The sequence below is a fragment of the Pecten maximus genome, chromosome 17, assembly GCF_902652985.1.
Source record: "Pecten maximus chromosome 17, xPecMax1.1, whole genome shotgun sequence".
NCBI lineage: Eukaryota > Metazoa > Mollusca > Bivalvia > Pectinida > Pectinidae > Pecten > Pecten maximus.
The window spans coordinates 15,825,816-15,846,526 of record NC_047031.1 but is presented as its reverse complement, the minus strand read 5'-3'; the positions used below and the strand labels follow the sequence as shown (position 1 = coordinate 15,846,526).

Below are 20,711 nucleotides of genomic sequence, written 5' to 3'. Positions count from 1 at the left end.
CAATGCAGCTTATGTCTTTAACCAAACAAACTTTCGTAATACACATGTCCATTTTAGTAAAGGATTAACCAGATTATCCGGACTACCTTGGAATCTTTCATTTAAAACAGGCCCATGGGCCTTAACGGTCACCTGAGTTTTGATATATCTTGAATGAAGGCCAAGGCCTGAAATCGTTTAAAGATTTTAGCATATTTGAACCCTTTGACCTCCAATAAAGGACAAGGTCATCCATTTGAACAAACGCAGTAAACCCTTTATCAGAGCATACTACAGACCTAATGTTGGGTCTCTGGGCCTTTTTGTTATCAAAAAGAAGTCTTTTAAACATTTTTGTATATTTTACCCCTGTAATATTAAACAATTGTCAAGGTCATCCATTTCAACAAACTTGGTAAACCTTTTATCCAAGCACACTACAGACCTAATATTGGGTCTCTAGGCATTTTGGTTATCAAGAATTTGTTTAAAGTTAAAGCATATTTGAACCCTTTTACATTGAATGAAGGTCATGGTCATCCATTTGAACAAATTGTGTAGCCCTTTTGGGGTCTCTGGGCCTGTTGGTTACTAAGAAGTTGTTTAAAGATTTAAACATATTTGACCCTGTGATCTTGAACGAAAGTCAAGGTCATCCATTTTAAAAAAAACTTGGAGCCCTTCATCCAAGCATGCTACATACCCAATATCAGGTATCTGGGCCTGTTGGTAATTGAGAAGAAGTTGAAATGTAAATTGTTTACGACGCACGACACCGGCGCCGGACAAAGGTAATCGCAATAGATCAACTGAGACGTTGTCCCGTGTAAAAAAATAATCGGCAAACACCGTATCGTATCATGAAGGTCTTAGCAGATATTTCTTTGTTTCTTAACAATGTAAGCTTTATGTAGATGGCTATTCTTTATGACGAGCACTGATCTAGCTGACAATTATAGGTTTGTGCTTTGGCTTCTGTGATATCATCGATGCATGACCAATCAGCTTCGTGTTTCTTCCATCCGGCAACTATAATCAATATCTGGTAAATTACTGTAATGCATTATTGATGGTATATATTCAATGTAAGGGTTTTTTGCTCGAAAAATAGAAATCATTTCATAAATGAATATTGTAGATGCTATGATTCTAAACAATACTTTACTGAACTAATCAACCTAGAACTCAGTCGTTGATAGGACTTTAAACAAGGGCTGTCGGTTGTCACTGTGGTAACTTACTTGCCTTTCACCTAGGCGGCCAGGGTTCGGTTTACCCGATCGGACTAAGAAAGGTATGGGGTCACCTGCCTGACTACTGGAGTTTCGTTAACGTTTCGCCAGTGTTGTAAATAATATTGTTTTCAAGTTTACTTTGAACAGTACACCACACCCTTATCCCTGATATTTCCTTCATCTGTCGAACTCTAATATCAGAATGGTGATACTACGAAAAAAAATATTAACGGTCAATACGTTTCGTATTATCTCATAAAAAAGAATAATAGTTTTAAATGAAAGTCAGAAACGTTCAAGGTATTTGGTGGCAGATTAGATTATCGATGAAGTTAGTCTTTCCTCATATGAAAATAAAAAGTCTAAGAAGGAAATAGTTTGCTATAATAGGTTAAGTGCAGTCTTTACTACCATTTTATTATTATACAAATGGAATATCTATAAATGTAGTACATATGCACACATGGAGCATATCTATATTGTACATATATTTCCGTATAAAACACATGTAAACAACGCAGCGCTATCAATGAAGCATCTTAATAATTCGCACAAACCTAAGAACAGAACATTGCTATAGAGGGAGAGCAAATATATAAAGGAGCCGTTGAATAGAGCATCTTCATCTGTTGAACATATATTTTTTAATCTAACATATTAAATAATACAGCTGTAAATACCTGTTAATATATTATATTTGAAGATATATTAAACAAATCTGATATCATCCCTTTCAGTCCCGATCAGTTCTCGGCACATAATTGAGTTTTTATCCTGCGTTCCCCCGTAAGATATACAAAACATCCACATTTGCTGTAAATTCCTCCAAATCACTCGGGGCCGCGGTGGCCGAGTGGTTAAGGTGTACCGACACTTTAACACTAGCCCTCCACCACTGGGTTGCGAGCACGAAACCTACGTGGGGCAGTTGCTAGGTACTGACCGTAGGCCGGTGTTTTTTCTCCGGGTACTCCTGCCTTCCTCCACCTCAAAAAATCTGGCACGTCCTTAAATGAGCCTGGCTGTTAATAGGACGGTAAACAAAAACAAACCAAACCAAATCCTCCAAAATCTCTACGCAAGTAAATATCGTTTTTATACGAAGACAGCATGTGTAAAAATAATAAGCAAATCCATATCCGCTATCGAGAAATTGTAATGGCTCTTTGTAAATCAATCTTAATCAATTTTCAGTAAGACAATACCAACAATTCGTTTGCTTTTACTAAAGATTCTCTAGGTTTTCAAAACATAAATTATGACAAAAGTAAAAAAAAAACTAAAATGTTGCCATGACAGATTGGTTTGGTTTGATTTGTTTAACGTCCTATTAACATCTAAACAAATCTACCATAATGATGATATATTGCATAAAATAAATACCAGAGTTTTTAAATTGCAATTTAAAACGGAAAACTATCCGCTGATTACAATGAAACTCGAATGCGATGCACCACCTCGATGTGTAAAGGAGCCGCAGAAAATATTATATACGTTTACCCAAACTGATTTGTTTTGAAAAATGACAGCAGAATTCCAAAGTATATCAGTCTTTCTGGTTGTTACTGCTGTGAATGAAAAGAAAGGGCAAAACCACGACATCAACCACGACATTGAGTGAAGTGTGTCCGTAATAAACAAATCCTGCTTTTTTCTGTTGATTATCCGGGGATGTAATTTGGCGCGCGCAGGGATTCGTTACGTTCTAATTTGAGATGTTTATTACATTAAGGGATAATGAAGTACAGCTTTCTGTAAAGTTTTGCAATAAACAAAAAACAGTAAAGAGGCTTTAAATAAGCAGAAGCGGCAAAATTCGGAAATGAGGGGGGAGCGGGTGTGGTATCACTATCAAGAGTTTGATATCTGATATTACATATGCTAAAAAGGTTCTATTATAAGTTAACATTGATAACTAAAACTATTGAGGGCTACAAATGAAAGTCGCGCTGATATCAGGAAATAGTAGTTTAACAGTCAAAAGTAAACATCTTACTGGGAATTTCCCGAAATGTCTTCAAATCATTGAGACATGAATTCATTAATCACATTGATCATTTACCACTAAAAAGTATTGGAACATAAATGTGTATGTATTTGAGCATGATAATGGTTTCATGAATGTGGGCTCAGATATGTGATCGGAATTGTATTTCCTTTCCCGGCAGATTCTCAAATTTAAAATCGATATAGATAATCATATTGTAGTACCATTGTACATCAACTGTTGAATGTTCTTACATATATGTATTTTTATCAATCAATGAAAAACAGAACGTTTCAAGTTATCGATCTGTCAACCCCTTGATCTGTACTTTGTCATTTCGCCCTACGACATTTTGAGTTATTTAAAGCCAAACATATTGAAATGACACGCACTGACAGAAAACACATCAAACTCAAACAAAATGTTAAAGGTAAAATATCTGAAATCACAGACATTAAATGGTTCAAAAAGAAACACATACGTAATTTTCCCCCCGGTAGTCCTCTAAAACAGTCTTGTTTTGCACACAATAACATAATGGCGTGTGGTTTATGTCGAATTTGATGATCTCATAAATTCTTTATCAAGCTCAGCCGCAGCATCCATGAAATCAAGCTCCACAAATTTCATAGCGTTAAGAATTTCTCTGACAGTTGCCTCTTTGTCCTTTTTATTTCTCCAGATCACAAAGAGATGAAAAATGATAGTCGGTAGCTCAGTGTTCGGAGTTGTGTGGGAGCTTATGGTAGCCGGCTTTAATCCGAGAAAAGAGAAGAAAAGCTTATACTGGCTACCAATGTGACGCCGGCTTAATAACGCCATCATCCTTTCAGTGGGTTGTGAATCGAGGATTTCAACAAGAAGCTTGTAATCTGGAAACAGAAAACAACGTTGTTTCCTCCATAATCAGACATTAACATATTTACTCTTTAATTAAGATTATAATTAAGCGTGATACTTTAAGCAAGAAAAGCACTGAGAGATTACAGCGATAATACATGTTCATTAACATTTCCCGTTCAATCTGTGACAGGGTTATATTGTGTGTAAAATCAGTATATGTTATATTTCATGGAGTGTGTTTTTCGGCATAGCCGTCTAATTTTGTTTTGGCCCCGGATATGACGTGACAGGTGGCGTTTCTGTCAAAATGAAGTACGTGTTTGGTCAATGTAGCGGTCAATGCAAAATGCAGATATTCAGTTTGAAACGAAACAAAGTTAAAGGGACCTCACGGTAAACCAATATCTATTTTGTATTTTCTATCATATTATTGGGTATATCTTTTAAAAAAATAACCTTCTGAACAATAACCATTCGAATTTGATGATGTATGTACATAAAAACATCCATTATCAATTATTAAAAGGTTATCACTCTATGCAAATTTTGTGACATATACGATAAACGCATGCGCACAACAAACTAAAACACATGGAAACAAAAAATGGCTTCCATTGTGAATCGACTGCGGTTGGAAACGATAACAGCTTCCGCAATGAAGAGAATAATAGGGAAATTGGTCAAACCAAATCCTAAAATTAAACTTGGGAAGCAGTACAATAGACTGTAACAGTTCAAACATAAAAACAGCAGTAATGCGGACGCCGCTCGTATTCTGCTTGATTGTTTGATAGTAGGTCATGACAATCTCTGTAATATTTACACAAACTCTGTAATAGTTCCACAAGCTCGGTAATATTTACACAGTCTGTACCAGTACATCGCTACTGTCACTATACTGTATGAACAGTGTTTACACTTATTTACACATAAATATGTGTGCCGTAATATATACAGAACGTGTTATTTAACATTTAAACCACTGTATAATATCGTTATCCAACTAACCCAGACGGAATATACAATGTAGATATCGCCTTGTAAACTATCGTCTGTTTGTGTTGCCACGATTTCAAAACAGTCACGTAATCATTTAAAAATAATTTTCGCTCTAAACTGAGACCTATATACTTTAGTATGTCTCTGCTCTAAATTAAGAGGGGGATTCCCAACTAAATCGATTGGTCAAGCTGGACATAGGGATTGACTGTGAACATTGGGACAGCACATGTAGAAACATAACTGGAAAGGAACAAAACGCGTACATTCAGTGAAAATTGCAACGTTGTTACCATGATGTCCCTTTTAAATTGAATGCAAGTTGAATAAGTGGATGCATCTATTCAAATGACACATTTGCAGTCCTATTATCACCAAAAATGATTCAAACTGATATAATTTTGTTATCCGTGTTGAAACTACATATTTATTAATTAAAATGTAGATATTTCACCAGTATAGTTTTACATTATAACCACCAGCATTAAAACTATGCCGTTTATCTTTTTTAAAGATATTTCTTGTTTAATGTATTTTTGGTATTTGTTTGGAGTGATCAACCTTAATATGACATGTGACCTGACATGGATGATTTCATCGGGCAGTTTTTACCTGTATTGGATGTTTTTAATCGTCTTAGTATTTCAAATCACTTCTCCTCTGGCACTCTAGCTGATGCTACATATTAGAAGTCAGAGCTTAAATTACATTGAAAATCTGGTGAGGTTTTACTTGCATTTGATACTATTTTGTTAAGTATGTATTAATGTTGTATTATTAAAAAACATGTAATATTGTGTTTTAATAAGTATCTTGAAAATATCTGGGTGGAAAGCATTATCTGGTGCTTTGTCAGAAGTTATGAGTATGTTTAATTGAAATTGGTAAATAACATAATACAATATATTTTGTAAATTATCTTTTTATTTGTATATATATTAGTCCAGATTATTCATTGACTACAGCTGGTGATTACTTTACGTCTATTGTATCTATAGGGTGAATAACTAGTTTGATATATAGAGGTTCCCCAACGAGTGGAGATTGTTTATCATTTTTATCCAACTCGAGTTAGTTAATTTTCTAATTTTGAAAAGACACGAGCTTTAGCGAGTGTCTTTTCAGAATTAGAAAATTAACTAACGAGAGTTGGATAAAAATAATAAACAATCGTCACGAGTAGGGGAACTTGTTTATCCCATAACTTCTTTACTGACAAATGTAAGCATGTCAAGTTCAAATTCTCCCAACATAGCAACTAAATTCCGTGAACCAAATCACTACGGGACAAAATATATTCGAAGACGACACCGTCATCGCGAAGTCGAACGTCACCGCTGAATATTAGACTAATCATTGTCAGATTCAATTATCGGTCCTTACCTGGATTTCGTAGGTATGCTATTACTAGATATTGTGATGTTAAATGTTCATTCTGAGATTTATTCATACAAGACATCGTGCATTTCAACAAATATTTCGGAAACCGAGCTGGAGTGTTGAGCAATATAGAGTTCTAGGCCTAGATTCTATGTAGTTTACGTTTGTCGGTGTGTTTACACGAAATCTCACCAGTTTACTGACATGAGACAAATGTTCCAAGATGATTTTTAAATTTTGTGTTTGGGATGAATATATTCGTAATAAAGGTAAGTGGAATGATAAGAAAACTTGCGTTTATTCGTTGATTTTTTTCCGTTGGTACAATATCCGTACCGAATGACACCCAACTAAAAGGGAAGCTGCCTAACACAAATGACTACGATTTAGAGACAGCGACTTAACCATTTTGTATTACATTTGTTCATTGTTTTGATAATCCATTCATTGCTATCGGGATCCACTGCATATCTAGAATCAAGAGGGGGGGGGGGGGGGGGGGGGGGGTCCGTTTTGGTTCGCTACTTGTATTGCTCGATGCAATATCTCGCTTCCGTGCGTCGTCTATTTTATCATCATCAAATTATATTTCGTTCGTGCCATCGCTTTGTTATCGTTTCAAATATGTTACATGTAAGAGTTATGTCCCTTGATTGTCATGTCTGTAGTTTAATATGTATGTGTGTATGATAAGTATTTCTTGCAATTGTAGGGTTTTATTAACGGACAATAAAGGCATCATGAACAACGAAGTGGTTTTTGTTAATTTATAAACCCACACCTGTAACAAATCCAATAATGCTTTCTTCTTGAAAATGTTGAAAAGGAACGCTGATGTAGCCGGGGCCTGATGGTACCAATCGACATTTCATTCATTGGTTTAGGTTTAATGAATGCCATATAAACAGCTAAGGTTATTACAGTATATATCATTGAAAACCATACCATTAAATACCTGTTTTTGATGCCATTTGTGGCAACAGCAGAATTATATGTTTTTAGTTTACGCAAATTAAACACAAAGACAACATAGCTGCCTTAGAGGTTTCCCCTTGGCCAGTCAAAAGCAAAAGTAACAAAACTTACCATTGCCCAGTTCCCTGTTTCTCTGTAAACACAATATTCATATTTGCTAGTAAAATGCATGGCGAAGATGTAACATACATGAATAGTGTCCTCCCTGAAATACGAATCTTATGTGATTCATATATAATACGAGGCTTATCGTATCAGTTATAATTATCAGATACTGGTAAATTGACAAATATTTCGCTGTTTTTCGGTTCTTTAAGGATTATATAACTAAAAAGCACATCACGCATGGAAGACCGTCCTTAAATGATCTTTTACCAATAATAAACTGAACCAAACTTGCCTTCATCCTTCTGTTTCCCCCCGCATGGTTTAAAAATTTACCTTTGTTCACATAATCACTTATAGCAATTCATTTAAATGTCTTAAACGTCCAATATTTGCTTCCTTAGATTAGTATTTATTTTCTGAAAGCATTTTGCTATATATTCATCACAAATAAGGTTTGATTGCCTATCCGTCATTGCGCTAACCTTTTAAATTAACTAATGCGCTAAATTTTTCACTGTATACAACTTAAGTGTGTTTAATGAAACGTCGGCGTAATGAAATCAGACAGTTTAATAAGAAAACTTTTACTATACGTTTCTGACCTTTTCCATCCAAGGTTCTGCCTCCGACTTATCGAGCCAATGTAGATCGTCAGAAGAGGTCTCACAACAACGCACTCGCGTTTCCGTTCTGATGTCCGAAATCGGAATTGGACAGGAGTCGCTGCAAATTTCGTGTTTACAATGTAAACACAGTTCATATACGAGGTTCCCGTGATGAAACTGCGTGGAAATCTCTTTTATAAAGTCACACAATAATGATCGTACAAATGAGCATTTCCATTTGAAGTCTCTGTCCCCGTTCTTATTGATAAGGGTGCAGCTCACAACGGCTCCAGTACAACTAAGAAGAAGATCACAAGCCCGGTTTACTATAAAGCATGCAGATCCTCTTTTCATGATAGCATTTCCTTTCCCATCCTTTTCAATTCTAAGGACTGATGAAAGGCATAACGCTAAAAGTTTGTCATAAATGGCGGGGAGAAGTTTCGATTTGAACACGAAGCACAAGGTTTTCGATGTCACCGCATGACGACGGGATATGACGAAGAGTGGAGCATCTCCTGGGGGAAGTAGCGCTGGAACTATCCACTTATGTTCATCCGTCTTCTCTGTGACGACGACCAGCAGATGCAGGCGCTGCATTATTTGGATAAGAACATCTTGGTTGTCCTGATATTTTTCCATAAGTCTTTCCAGTAATCCGACAGTCAGAATGCCTGATTTTAGAAACTGCCTGATATGTAGATGTGTACTATCATCTTCATGTGTGTCAATAAATCGCATTGCTTTGATAATACAACGAAATGCATCAACTATCCATTGAGGATGTGTGACGATTAGAGGCTCCTGGGTATCTACACTATCCGTTTCGTTTTCAAAAAACAAAATGCTGCCTGTCAGGTGCATGTACCTGTTATAAGCAAACACAATAAAACGTTTAATATATTAGATTTTTACGTTGGTGCAAAAATATCACATGGAATTTGATTTATATCAATTCGCCATTAATTGTGGTAGATACAGTTGACCAAAAATGAATTAAACGAAAAGTATTCATCAGTGTTTGACTTGGAGGCAATGCAAAAAGTTCAAAGGTCGAAAGAAATATCAAAATCAGTATCAGATTTATTTTGTTTAGCGTCCTATTAACAGCTAAGTTCATTTAACGACGACCTACCGTGCGTGCGACATGCATGTTTGTGGCGAGTGCGTATGTGTGTTTTGGGAGGCTGCGGTATGTTTGTGTGAAGTCTCCTTGTGGTAGGCCGGGACTTTTGCCGATTTATAGTGCTATCTCACTGAATCATACTGCCAAAGACACCCAGCAGCACACCCCACCCGGTCACATTATACTACCGGGCGAACCAGTTGTCCCACTCCAAATATGCTGAGCGCTAAGCAGGAGTAGCAACTACCATTTTAAAGACCCTGGTGTGTCTCGGCCAGGGGACAACCGAAAGCCTTCCTCACAGGGTCGAACGCTCAACTAAAGGCCAAAAATGAGGCATTGTCAAGGGAGTCATTAGGAAGAAGAAAGTTTGTAAGAAAGAAGAGAAAATATAAGATCCCAAATTTAATCGCCTCTTACGATCATGCAATGGGGACAGCAGCTACAATTCTTACGCCCTACCTGGGCTGCCTTCTCAATATCCAAGTTAATTAAAACATTCTATTCCAAAGGTTAATGCTGCCTTTCTTTTTATTCCATTTAATTATTTGTATGATAAGATAATAATGTGAAAGGGGTTGGTATAAAGGTAACTTGATTTATTTTATCAAATACATGCTGACTGCATAAAATTCGAGAATTCAGTATTCTCGTATGATTTTATCATTTAAAATAACCAGTCCAAAGGTTAATACCTTTGAATTGAAACACGGATGCGTATATTAAAGATGAGTGTTACTATCGTAACCAAAACACCTTCAATAATTGGATTATTGCATCATAAACCGTGCAAGATAAGAATCTGATTGACCATTCAACGGAATCATAAGTTATACTCATAATCGACAGAGAAACGGAAACTATTGAAAAAGTAAAAGGAGAATAGAACAAGGAGTTTCAGTAAGTGTAATCGCTTTGTGATTCAGACAACCATCATGCAAATGATCAAAAACATAAAAGGACGTCTGACTTCTTATCACACAATGAAATATTATATTTCTCCATAAGATCTTGATGTCGACCATGAACCTTCCCCAGGGTCTTTGTCTATACCTAAAAATAAAGCTATACATACCTCGTAATGTCAATGGCCGTCTCCATTCAGTAAATCTTACCTCAAACAGAATTTTATTTCCTCTGAGTCACCAATGGAAACTTCGTTCCTTTTATCAATATCCATGACTTCAGAAAATTGTATAATGTATCGTTTCTGTTGTTTCAGCATTCGTAGATCCATATCGAGGCTCATCCACGTTGCTGGTATCGGCTTGTTCCAATTTTTTTGAAATGGTGCTAATTTCACTATTTCATCTCTGATTCGGTGTACAGCAGGGTCATCATTGCTCGTGTTGTCTACGAAGTACAGTTGACTGTCGCTAGAAATGTGTTCCATTACGTCAAACAGTTTGGCTTTGCTCTCCTCTATTTCTTCTGTCTGAATAGCAAGGAAACTAACTTTAGCATTCAAAGCACGAGTGTTTGAAATTTTAAAGAACAGTTCATACATAACGTTACAAGTTTGTTTAAGGGATTTAACGTCCTAGTAACAGAAAGGGTCATATGAGGACGGATATCAAGGTAATCTCGGATTTCAAGTGGTGCAGTGGGGTTTAAGTATATATTTTGGTCTGTTCTGTTCACCCTTGATAAAAGTCACGGAGGCAAATTCCCCGATTCTTCAGAAAGCCCACGTAAATGGCTGTCTACGATCATGATGCAGAGTGATTCAGCGGGTCTTGTGGTTTTCAATGTCCCCCTAACAGAAGACAAATGAGAAACGATCCCGTCAATTAGTAACCTATTACGACATGCAATGAGATACAGCAGGCATATTATTTACCCGTTCTGCACAGGTAACAAATAACTGATTCGAATTGAAGCACTCCTGTAAAACAACACGGGATTAATAGAATCATGGGTATGTTCCGTGGACAGGGATATCTCAATCTTAATGTAGGAGTTTGGCCAGTCAGCACGGGGCTTGCCGTGTGCTGGCCAGTCAAACTCGTACACGAGGGCTGATTTATCCTTGTTTTCTATGTTTGATAATTTTTATCACGTGCTTTTAAACAAATACAGGTTTTTTTATGGAAGGTTTTCTTCGCGCCGTCTACAGTGCTCCCTGGAATGTGCGTTAAAACTTGTGTCATGATTTATTTATGAAGCACACCGTTTACTTCACTTCACGGTTATATTATTCCGCGCTCCGTACATTGTTCTCGGGATGTCAATCATGTTGTTCTGTTGACAAGACTGACTGACCACGAACACTTCGCGTGTAATGCTTTGGACATATTTCTTTTCCCGCGTTCTTTCTTTCTGATCGCCATGCTCTCTTCACAGCTGGGATTGGAACTGTTAATATCGGCAGTTTTCATTACTTTAGCTGACCGTCTAAACTTTCATCTTACTATTCTTTACCAGGTCCCCGGCACAACATGCAGGGTGAGTACTTCTAGGTGATTTCGAGCAATGCTAGTTATTTTATATTATATTCTGTAAGTAATATGGTTAATATGAGATTCTTCAAAAACAGTCCCGTGAACGTTAACAAATACACATTATTATGCTACATACTGTTTTCCCTAGCTTGTCAAGATGGGATCCTACAAGTATGATTGGCGGCGTCTTGTTTGATGTTCCCTTTTCCGTGGACTTCGTGGAATAGGTTCTGATCACTTCTTGCCAGGTGTATAGTTTTTCTAAGATAAATTTAAAAATAATCCAAATTAATAGTGAAAATCCTGGGGCCCACCATTGAATGGTCCGTATCAGTCAAAACACGTTTAATAACATTTTGTAATACCATAAAGGAGAAAAAGAAATCTTCAATTGGTTTGTTTGATTTTAGTTTACGTCTTATTAACAGCCAGGGTCATTTAAGGACGTGCCAGGTTTTGGTGGTGGAGGAAAGCCGGAGTACCCGGAGAAAAACCACCGGCCTACGACCTACAGTACCTGGCAACTGCCCCACGTAGGTTTCGAACTCGCAACCCAGTGGTAGAGGGCTAGTGTTAAAGTGTCGGGACACCTTAACCACTCGGCCATGGCGGCTGCCCTACAGGTACGGCATACGAATTGTACCTGCTGCCCCTATTGCATGATCGTAAGAGGCGAATACATTTGGGATCTAATATTTTCTCTTCTTTCTTAACAGCTTTCTTCTTCCTAATGTCTCCCTTGACAACGCCTCACTTTTGGCCTTTAGTTGAGCGTTCGTCCCAGTGAGGAAGGCTTAGGATTTTGTCCCCTGACCGAGACATACCGGAGTCTTTAAAAATTGTAATTGCTACTCCTGCCTAACGCTCAGCATATTTGGAGTGGAACGACTGCTTCGCCCGTTGTCAGTATAATGTGACCGAGTGGGGTGTGCTGCTTGGTGTCTACGGCAGTATGCTTTAATGAGGTAGCACTATAAATTGGCAAACGTTCCGGTCTATCACAAGGAGACTTAACACGAACATACCGCAGCCCTCCCAACACACACATACGCACTCACCACACGCATGCATGTTGCACGCACGGGAGGCCGTCCTTAAATGGCAGGACGTTAAACAAAATTAACCAACCCAACCCAAACGGCCACCGCGGATCTTCAGTTGTCAAATTCCAAGATGGTCGCCTAGGGGAACCTATGAAATTTGAGAGATCTATGAAATTTGAGAGAGATCCCTTTAGTGCTTTCTGAAAATAGCGATTAAAACTTCAATCGTCAAAATCCCAAAAATGCAATGTGCAGTCTACAGACCAAGGGAAACTTTCATATTAAATATGAAAAAGATCCCTTTAGTGCTTTTTGAGAAATAGCTATATCAAGATTTATTTGCTATTAAGGAGGGTCGGACGGACAAACCACGGACGGAGGGCGATTTGATTAGCCCATCTGGATGATAGCGGGTTAAAAACAACTACACGTGAACTTTCATATAAACTAAACCCTAAACGTTACATCAGACGGAAAAGTTTAAAGAAAAACCAGCATTATTAAAAAAAATTATTTAGCAACTATTTTATATTCATTTACCAATTATTTCTGTAGTGTTTAACAGTACATCAATACAGTAATTAAGGACCAATAGAAAGTTTCAAAATCCATTGTGATTGATTTGATTAATAGTGTAAATACCAAGGTTGCTTTTATCTTTTAGGCAGGCATCTGCGTTGAAAACAATGATGTATACGGCGTCAGGACTCAGGAAGATGTGGTGTGTCGCCTCGTAAATCTCGTCACCTGCAAAATCCCACACGGACAGGAGAGCGTCGTCGTCTCTCAGGATACCAGTGGCGTTAACTCCTTTCAGTTTACTCTTTGTTTTTTCAGAATCATTCCTTCTCGTTTTGACTTGAGGGGATGAACTCTCTGACGTATAAAATGATAAATGCTACGTTTAAACGCAAAACAGAAACGATCGGATGTTTCGTTACAATGTTTTTTTTATTAGTCTTTCTAGGATCGAAATCTGATTTAGTTGAAGTTGTATGTTTTACAATTAAACAATTTCCGAGTCTTTAAACATTTTAAAAAATACAATGATAAAGCTGATATAACCTAAATACAATGATAAAGCTGATATAACCTATGTAACTATCACAATCTTCTATACGTAATATCAAATGTCTCATTGATAATTCTAAATATTGCAAAAATAAAGTTCAAGAGCCAGGCGACCGGAAATATGTCATATGTTTCTTTGAAAATAGGCTGTTAAAAATGTAATATGTTGCTTTTGGAAAAGGCAATTAAAAGTATCGCCATTTTTTTTTTATGTGAGTGTTGATTTGAAAATGGGCGTGAAAATACCAATTCTACGTTCGCCTGTAAGATTATTAATGTTTTCGAGGTGACCGTAAAGTTTTGCGGAATATCTATACTATTTTAGTATACTTACTTTGCTCCTGTGGTACGTGATGCACACTCGAGTATAACACTTCTGTTTCCTTCTCGCGGTCCTTCAGTTCCTCCTTTACGCTGGTTGTTTCTGACAGGTTTTTTCTTTTTGATGTTTTCTCAGCTCTACACACAGTCGATAAAAGTTTCGTAGGTAGATTCTGAATGTCTTCATCTGAAAGCTTTCGCCATTTTCCCGTTTTCATATTAACAAGGAAGTTTTGGATGAAGACGTTTATTCCGTCGGTTGGGATAGCTTCTTTATCTTCTTCAATGAGGTTCAAACAGAGTGACGTTTTACCCACACCAACGTCTCCAACAATCATCAATCGAATGTATTTTGGCTGTGCGTGTTTAGTCTCAAGCGAGCGTAGAAATGCATCCTCGGTGATATATCCTAACTGCCGTATTTCGCTGGGAACGCCTTAATGTAAAACAATCGAATATATAAATGATAGTATTCCCCCATTGTTCCTCTTTTATAATTATCGAACTGAATTTTGAAGCATACTCTAAATTAACCAAATATTGAAATGGTATTTGAATATTAAACAAAAAGAAACTTCTAAAATACTTACATTTTATTAAAAATAAAGGAAACATAACATTAACAAGAGGCCCATGTGCCTTAACGGTCCCCCGAGTTTTGACATATTTTGGATGATTCGATTCCAGTGACCTTGAATTTGAGTTCTATGTCATTCATCCAAATATGCTAAATGCCAAATACCAAATCTTTGAGCCACTTGCTTAGTCTTTTATCAAATTAAGTTTATTGACCTGTGAATTAATTTCATGAATTTGAACAATCTTGTCTGCTCTTCAACCTAGCATGTTATAAGGTATCATCTAGATACGTAAGAAAACGTCAATTAATACTTTTATCTTATTTGACCTCTGTAACCTAGAATGGGGATCAGTGCCATTCATCTGAACAATCTAGTTAACCTAAACTTGGTAAAAAGTTACCTAAAAATGATTAGAATAAGAAGATATAAAAGTTAGAGGTTCACAGAGCCCCTTGCGATAGGAAAAGGGTAAAGGTTTTCAACGATGGCACCTGTCATATAGATCTAGGTCAAATACTGTAGTGTCACGCTCTCAAAGTAGGGTTCACGATGGGTTTTAAACTATGCATAATTGTTTATGCAAGCAAAGAAATACACGTCTTCAAAAAACTTTCTAATTTTATCACTGCCTTATTTTGTGATAGTGACTTAAACTTGATTACATCAAGATTTGTATCAGGCAGAAGACGCTTACTCTCCTGGACATATTCTCTTGACATATTCTCTGTGGTCGACATTATTTTAACTCTTATTATTATTCCATTGTTTTTAGTTATTATTATAGTTTTGTCTAAATATCGCGCTTTGATAAAGGAATTTGTATACTTTTCCTTACCATCCAAAATTTCCCATGGTAAATTCCAATCCTAAAATTGAAAAAAAAGTTTTTAAATGCACTTTATGAATGCACTGATTATACTGATTAAATACAGTATTACATAGAATCTGACACAATTATAAATCTTTTAACTTATGAATCACGATTTAAACGATCAATGCGTGTTATATTTATAACACAAGGGCCTAATGGGCCCAAATCGCTCACCTGCAATGCAGTGATCTTTTCATATATGGATCCTGCAGTTATTAGAAAGCCTGCTACAGGACTAATATAATGTTTCTCTGTACTTTGGCTATTCACTAAAAGTCATATAAAGATTTAAGCATACTTGATCGACGTGACCTTGAAGTTCAAGGTCATTCATTTAAACAAACTAGGTAGCCCTCACCCCATCATTCTACATACCCAATATCAACTCCCTGGGACTCTTGGTTATTGAGAAGTCGTTTTAAGATTTTAGTCTTTTTGACTCGTTTGACCTTGAGTGAAGGCCAATGTCATTCATTTGAACAAACTAGGTAGCCCTTCACCCCAGCATGCTACAGACCCAACATCAAGTCCCTGGGTCTTTTGGCTATTTAGAAGATGTCGTGAATTTTTTTTATCATATTTTACCCCTGTGACCTTGAATGAAAGTCAAGGTTAGATACATTTGAACAAACTTGGTAGCCATTCACCCCAGCATGCTACAATCCAAGTATCAACTCCCTGGGACTCTTAGTTATTGAGAAGAAGTCGTTTAAAGAGTTTAGCCTTTTTGACCCCTGTGGCCTTGAATGAAGGTAAACTTTATTCATTTGAACAAACTTGGTAGCCTTTCACCCCAGCATGCTACAGGCCCAATATTAGGTCTCTTGGCCTTTTGGTTATTGAGAAGAAGTTGCTTGAATGGAAAAGTCGACGCCGGACAGACGGCCGGACGGACGACGGACGCCGCGCCACGGCATGCTAATAATAGGAACAAAAAAATTTCATCTGCATTTAATAGTTTTACAACTGGAGCAACCTTTGACACTATTCTTCTTGTATGCAACACTACGAACTTGGTATCAGGTTCGCACATGGAGACAAATACAAAACCTAACACAACTCTCAATAATAAATATAATCGTACATAGGGAGGACAGTCCTTAATGATCATAGCAATGTAAAGACGTTAAGAAATAAAACACGAAATGAAATAATTTCCACAAGATGTCATTGATTATAGAAGAAACATCAAGACATACCCGATTCCGCAATACCAACAAAGCAGATTCACACATTTCCCTCAATGGTTGACCATGATGCATCGGTGGAGTTTGGACGTTGTCAAGTGACTGTATAACATCCAGCAATAACTGTTCTCCACTCCCAGGTACCTTAAAGTATAAAACAACACTGTGTCATGCTTTAATGAGATATCACTATAAAGTCGGCATCAATGTTCTTTAGGTGTTGTAGGACGTTAAGAAATACAAAATTAATTCATCACGTGAATGAAGGGATATTCATACCAATTTGTTTCTGTTTCAAATCCAAGACGTATTTACATTGTCATTTCTTTACGTTAAACTCATAAAACACTTTTTTTTGTGCGGAATGCATGGAAGAAACGTCCTTTGGTGATCATTGTGTTATTTTATAAACTAAGGTTAATTTTGCACTTACTCCTTTGTAAGCGTGTGTTATTATTGTGTAGATTGATTACGTAATGCTATATTTAGCGAAAAGTAGAATCTCATACGAGTCTGTTCCACGAATTGGGATTCCTCATTCCGAGTGTAATAATGTTATATTAAATATTGTTTATGTGACACAGGGGATGCCTTCCTGAAACAAGAGGCCCATGGGCCTTAACGGTCATCTGACTCTAATGACCCTTAAACTATTATTTGCAGTACACATACTCTATAGCAAGTACAGTGGCAATGTTGACCAGTACAGCCATCCTGGAATAAGCCTGGTCCGAAAAATAACAACACTTGAACGGGACCATCTCAGAGCCATTTCAGATAAGTTAGCGCTGAATCCAACTAGGGAAACTTGTTAAGAAGTTTCAAATATGTGTTGTTCAAGGAAACAATAATCGTGCTATCATGTTACAAAATGGCTGCCGTGACTGCTTTTTCAAAGTTTTTACGAGGCCGAAAAGTTACAACACTTAGTTGGATCAAGGAGATCCTATTGCACCATATATCTTTATTCTATGTACAGAAATGTTGGCTGTTATATTGAGACATAATGATAAAATATTGATGTTGATAACTGTCCGATACTCTTATCACTTGCTCTAGATGGTACATAAAGATCGCCCAGAGAATGTAACAGATAAATTTCTTCCAGAACTAAACTTACAATGGGGTAGAGAAAATTTCACACTTCTGGGAAAAGAAATTCATGTTAATTTACACAAGATACCAAAGCTGAATTATGACAAAAATTAATAAAACTTAAGTCACTTATCGGATCATCGAATAGAAGAATATCAACTCCAATTGGTAGAATCCACATAACTGTTAATCTTGCTACCCAATCCAGATGAAAAATTTCTTTCTAAACTGAAATCCAGTCTTTATAAGTTTTTTTGAATAGTAAAAAAGATAAAGTTAAGAGAGATATTGTTATTCAAGACTACACTTATGGTGGACTTAAAATGGTAAATATTAAAGCCTTTATATAATCCCTCAAAGTATGTTAGATAACCAGAGTTTTTCAAAATTCATCGAAGTGGCAAGCTATCTTAAAAACATGTAGATAAAGATTTGTTGGCTAATTGTGGAACTGATTATCTACAATTTAAATAATTACGCGAAACTAACGTGTTATATCACGAATATATATAGATAACTATAAGATGTATCGGCAACTTTTGAAGAGTATTGACATGAGGCACGACATTTTAGTGAGATTTTATTTTGAGCTTGGCCTATCCCAAGCTGAAATTTTGAGTTTTTTTAACAATAGTGGATAGTGTTGTTTTCAGCAATTCAACACTAAAACGATATTTGAAACGAAAGTGTTTAACAATAAGGAAATGAGTTCTCGGATATATCCGATGCTGCATTATTCATTCTCAATAAATTACAAAATTCTGGACAGAAGATCAACTTCGTTCTCGCCCTCCATCTTTAGAGTCAGTATCTGATACTCTGAAACCATTTCATCGTCTTATATAACCTGCTGCACATAATAAAGCAAACGCTTCGTGATATTATACAATTATCAACTTGTTTTCAGGTGAATATTATGATTTATAAACTCGAGAAAATAATATTTCCCGAGGCTAAAGGTCATCGTATTCATCTGAAAACAGGTAGATAACTGCTCTTTTATATGACAAAACTGATACATTTTTATATTACAAAATGATTATCATTACCTGTCATAGGATTGAAAAAATAAGAGTGATCAACCGGACAAAAGTTCAAAATGACAATTAATAAGTCAAAGTCAGCAATGAATTTTAACTATATCATTTATTATTGCTTAAATTCAACAAAATGTAAAAGCTAAAACATTCAAGAATTCAGTCTATTAAACTCTGTCCGGGAGCACATACCTACATGTACATGTAAGCATACCTTTTTGACGACATGGATAGTTGGAAATTCCCTTGTTACTATATTTTGGTGCGTAATTGAGTTGTTGGATTGTTATGTCACCCTGGATTTCACGTCAAGGATTGCATAATGCTGGGTAAGGCGGTCATTATATTATCATTTGAGACACAGATACGGATGAAAAAGGAGAAGTTTTAGGAACCTGCTGGCACCATGTAATCGACGATTATTGATGAAATACTACTTGTATTAGAACATAACTGTTTACTATTAAAAATACAGATTTACTAATAGTATATAAAGTGTACCAACTAAATTTATATAAACGGGGCGTTTGTCCGGGGGTGGCGGGCTAAAGTCCGGGGATGGGGGTCGGGGTCGAGTGTCTTGTCCTACACTGTAGCACGGCTTCGGGGTTGATAATAATATTTGAGCAAAGTGAGAATGTTAAGAATTGGCCAATCAGGAAAGGGGGAATATCACAGTCATATCATAGCCTAATACGCGTTAGTTTCGCGATATAATGCGTTAGTTTCGCGTAATTACGCGAAAGTTTCGCGATATAACGCGATAGTTTCGCGTAATAACGCGATTTTTTTTTTATTTTCTTCTACGAAAATGGTCCCAACCGGCTTTCGTAGAAAAGATTCCTATCTTGTATATCTTGTGAAAGTATGCGTGTGAGTTTTTATCGAATGAATCAAATTATACGTTATGATGATGAGTATATGAGGATGATAGTAATGGAATGTGTTGATGTAATGATATGAGGGCAATGGCTGTTAGGCCTTTTTGGATTTGAATTGTAAAGATGATGGTGTAAATTGTCATGACTATGTGTGGAAGGATATTGATGAGGATGGCGATTATATATAATGTTTCAATGATGATGAAATGTTGATGAATGATAACAATGATGACAATAACGATAAGTTTTATAATGATTTTGAAGATGATGAACAATTTGATTCATGATGATGATGATGATGATGATGATAATGATGAAAGATATTGATGATCATGATGTTGATTAATGATTTTGAAGAGGATGATTATGATGACGTTGATGATGATGATTTGGTTGATGATGATGATCATTATGATTGTTAATTTATGATTTTGATGATTGTTGATTAATGATTTCGATGATGATGATAACGATGATGAACGAAAAATCTTGATGATGATGAATTTCAGATGCTGATGGTGATATGGTGATGATGATTGTGAACAATACTTATGATGATGTCTTTTCAACATGTTTGAAAGTGAAAGTGTGTGTTTGACATTTTCTTTTTACACGTAATGAAAAAAACACTTAGTTGGATTCCCTTCCTTAACATTCTCACCAATGTTCAGTTCAATGGAACCAGTGAGACTGGAGAAGTTTAAATCGTGTGTTTCAAGATAGCGGCTATGACGGACATCTACGATTTCAGACAGATTCGAAAAATAACAGCACTTGGTCAAAATCATATCAGGATATTTTCAGGTAAGTTAGTGCTGAATCCCAATGGTTGAACTTGAGAAGTTTGAAATAGGTGTTCAGGAAAGAAGTTTGAACTAGCTGTTGTTCAGTAAAACCATGACTGCGCAATCGTGTTATGAAATGACCGCCATGGCTGCCATTTCAA

General features: G+C 36.4%; 1 protein-coding gene across 1 annotated transcript; it reads right to left on the bottom strand.

Moving 5' to 3' along the window:
- Nucleotides 1-1,591: 1,591 nt before the first annotated feature.
- Nucleotides 1,592-10,662, bottom strand: LOC117315501. Its single transcript, XM_033869712.1, has 4 exons — nucleotides 10,353-10,662; nucleotides 8,109-8,979; nucleotides 7,510-7,531; nucleotides 1,592-4,073 (listed from the first exon to the last, which is right to left on the bottom strand). The coding sequence occupies exons 1-4, from the start codon at nucleotides 10,628-10,630 to the stop codon at nucleotides 3,751-3,753; spliced, it is 1,494 nt and encodes a 497-aa protein (XP_033725603.1). The 5' UTR covers nucleotides 10,631-10,662; the 3' UTR covers nucleotides 1,592-3,750.
- Between the last annotated feature and the right edge of the window lie 10,049 nt (nucleotides 10,663-20,711).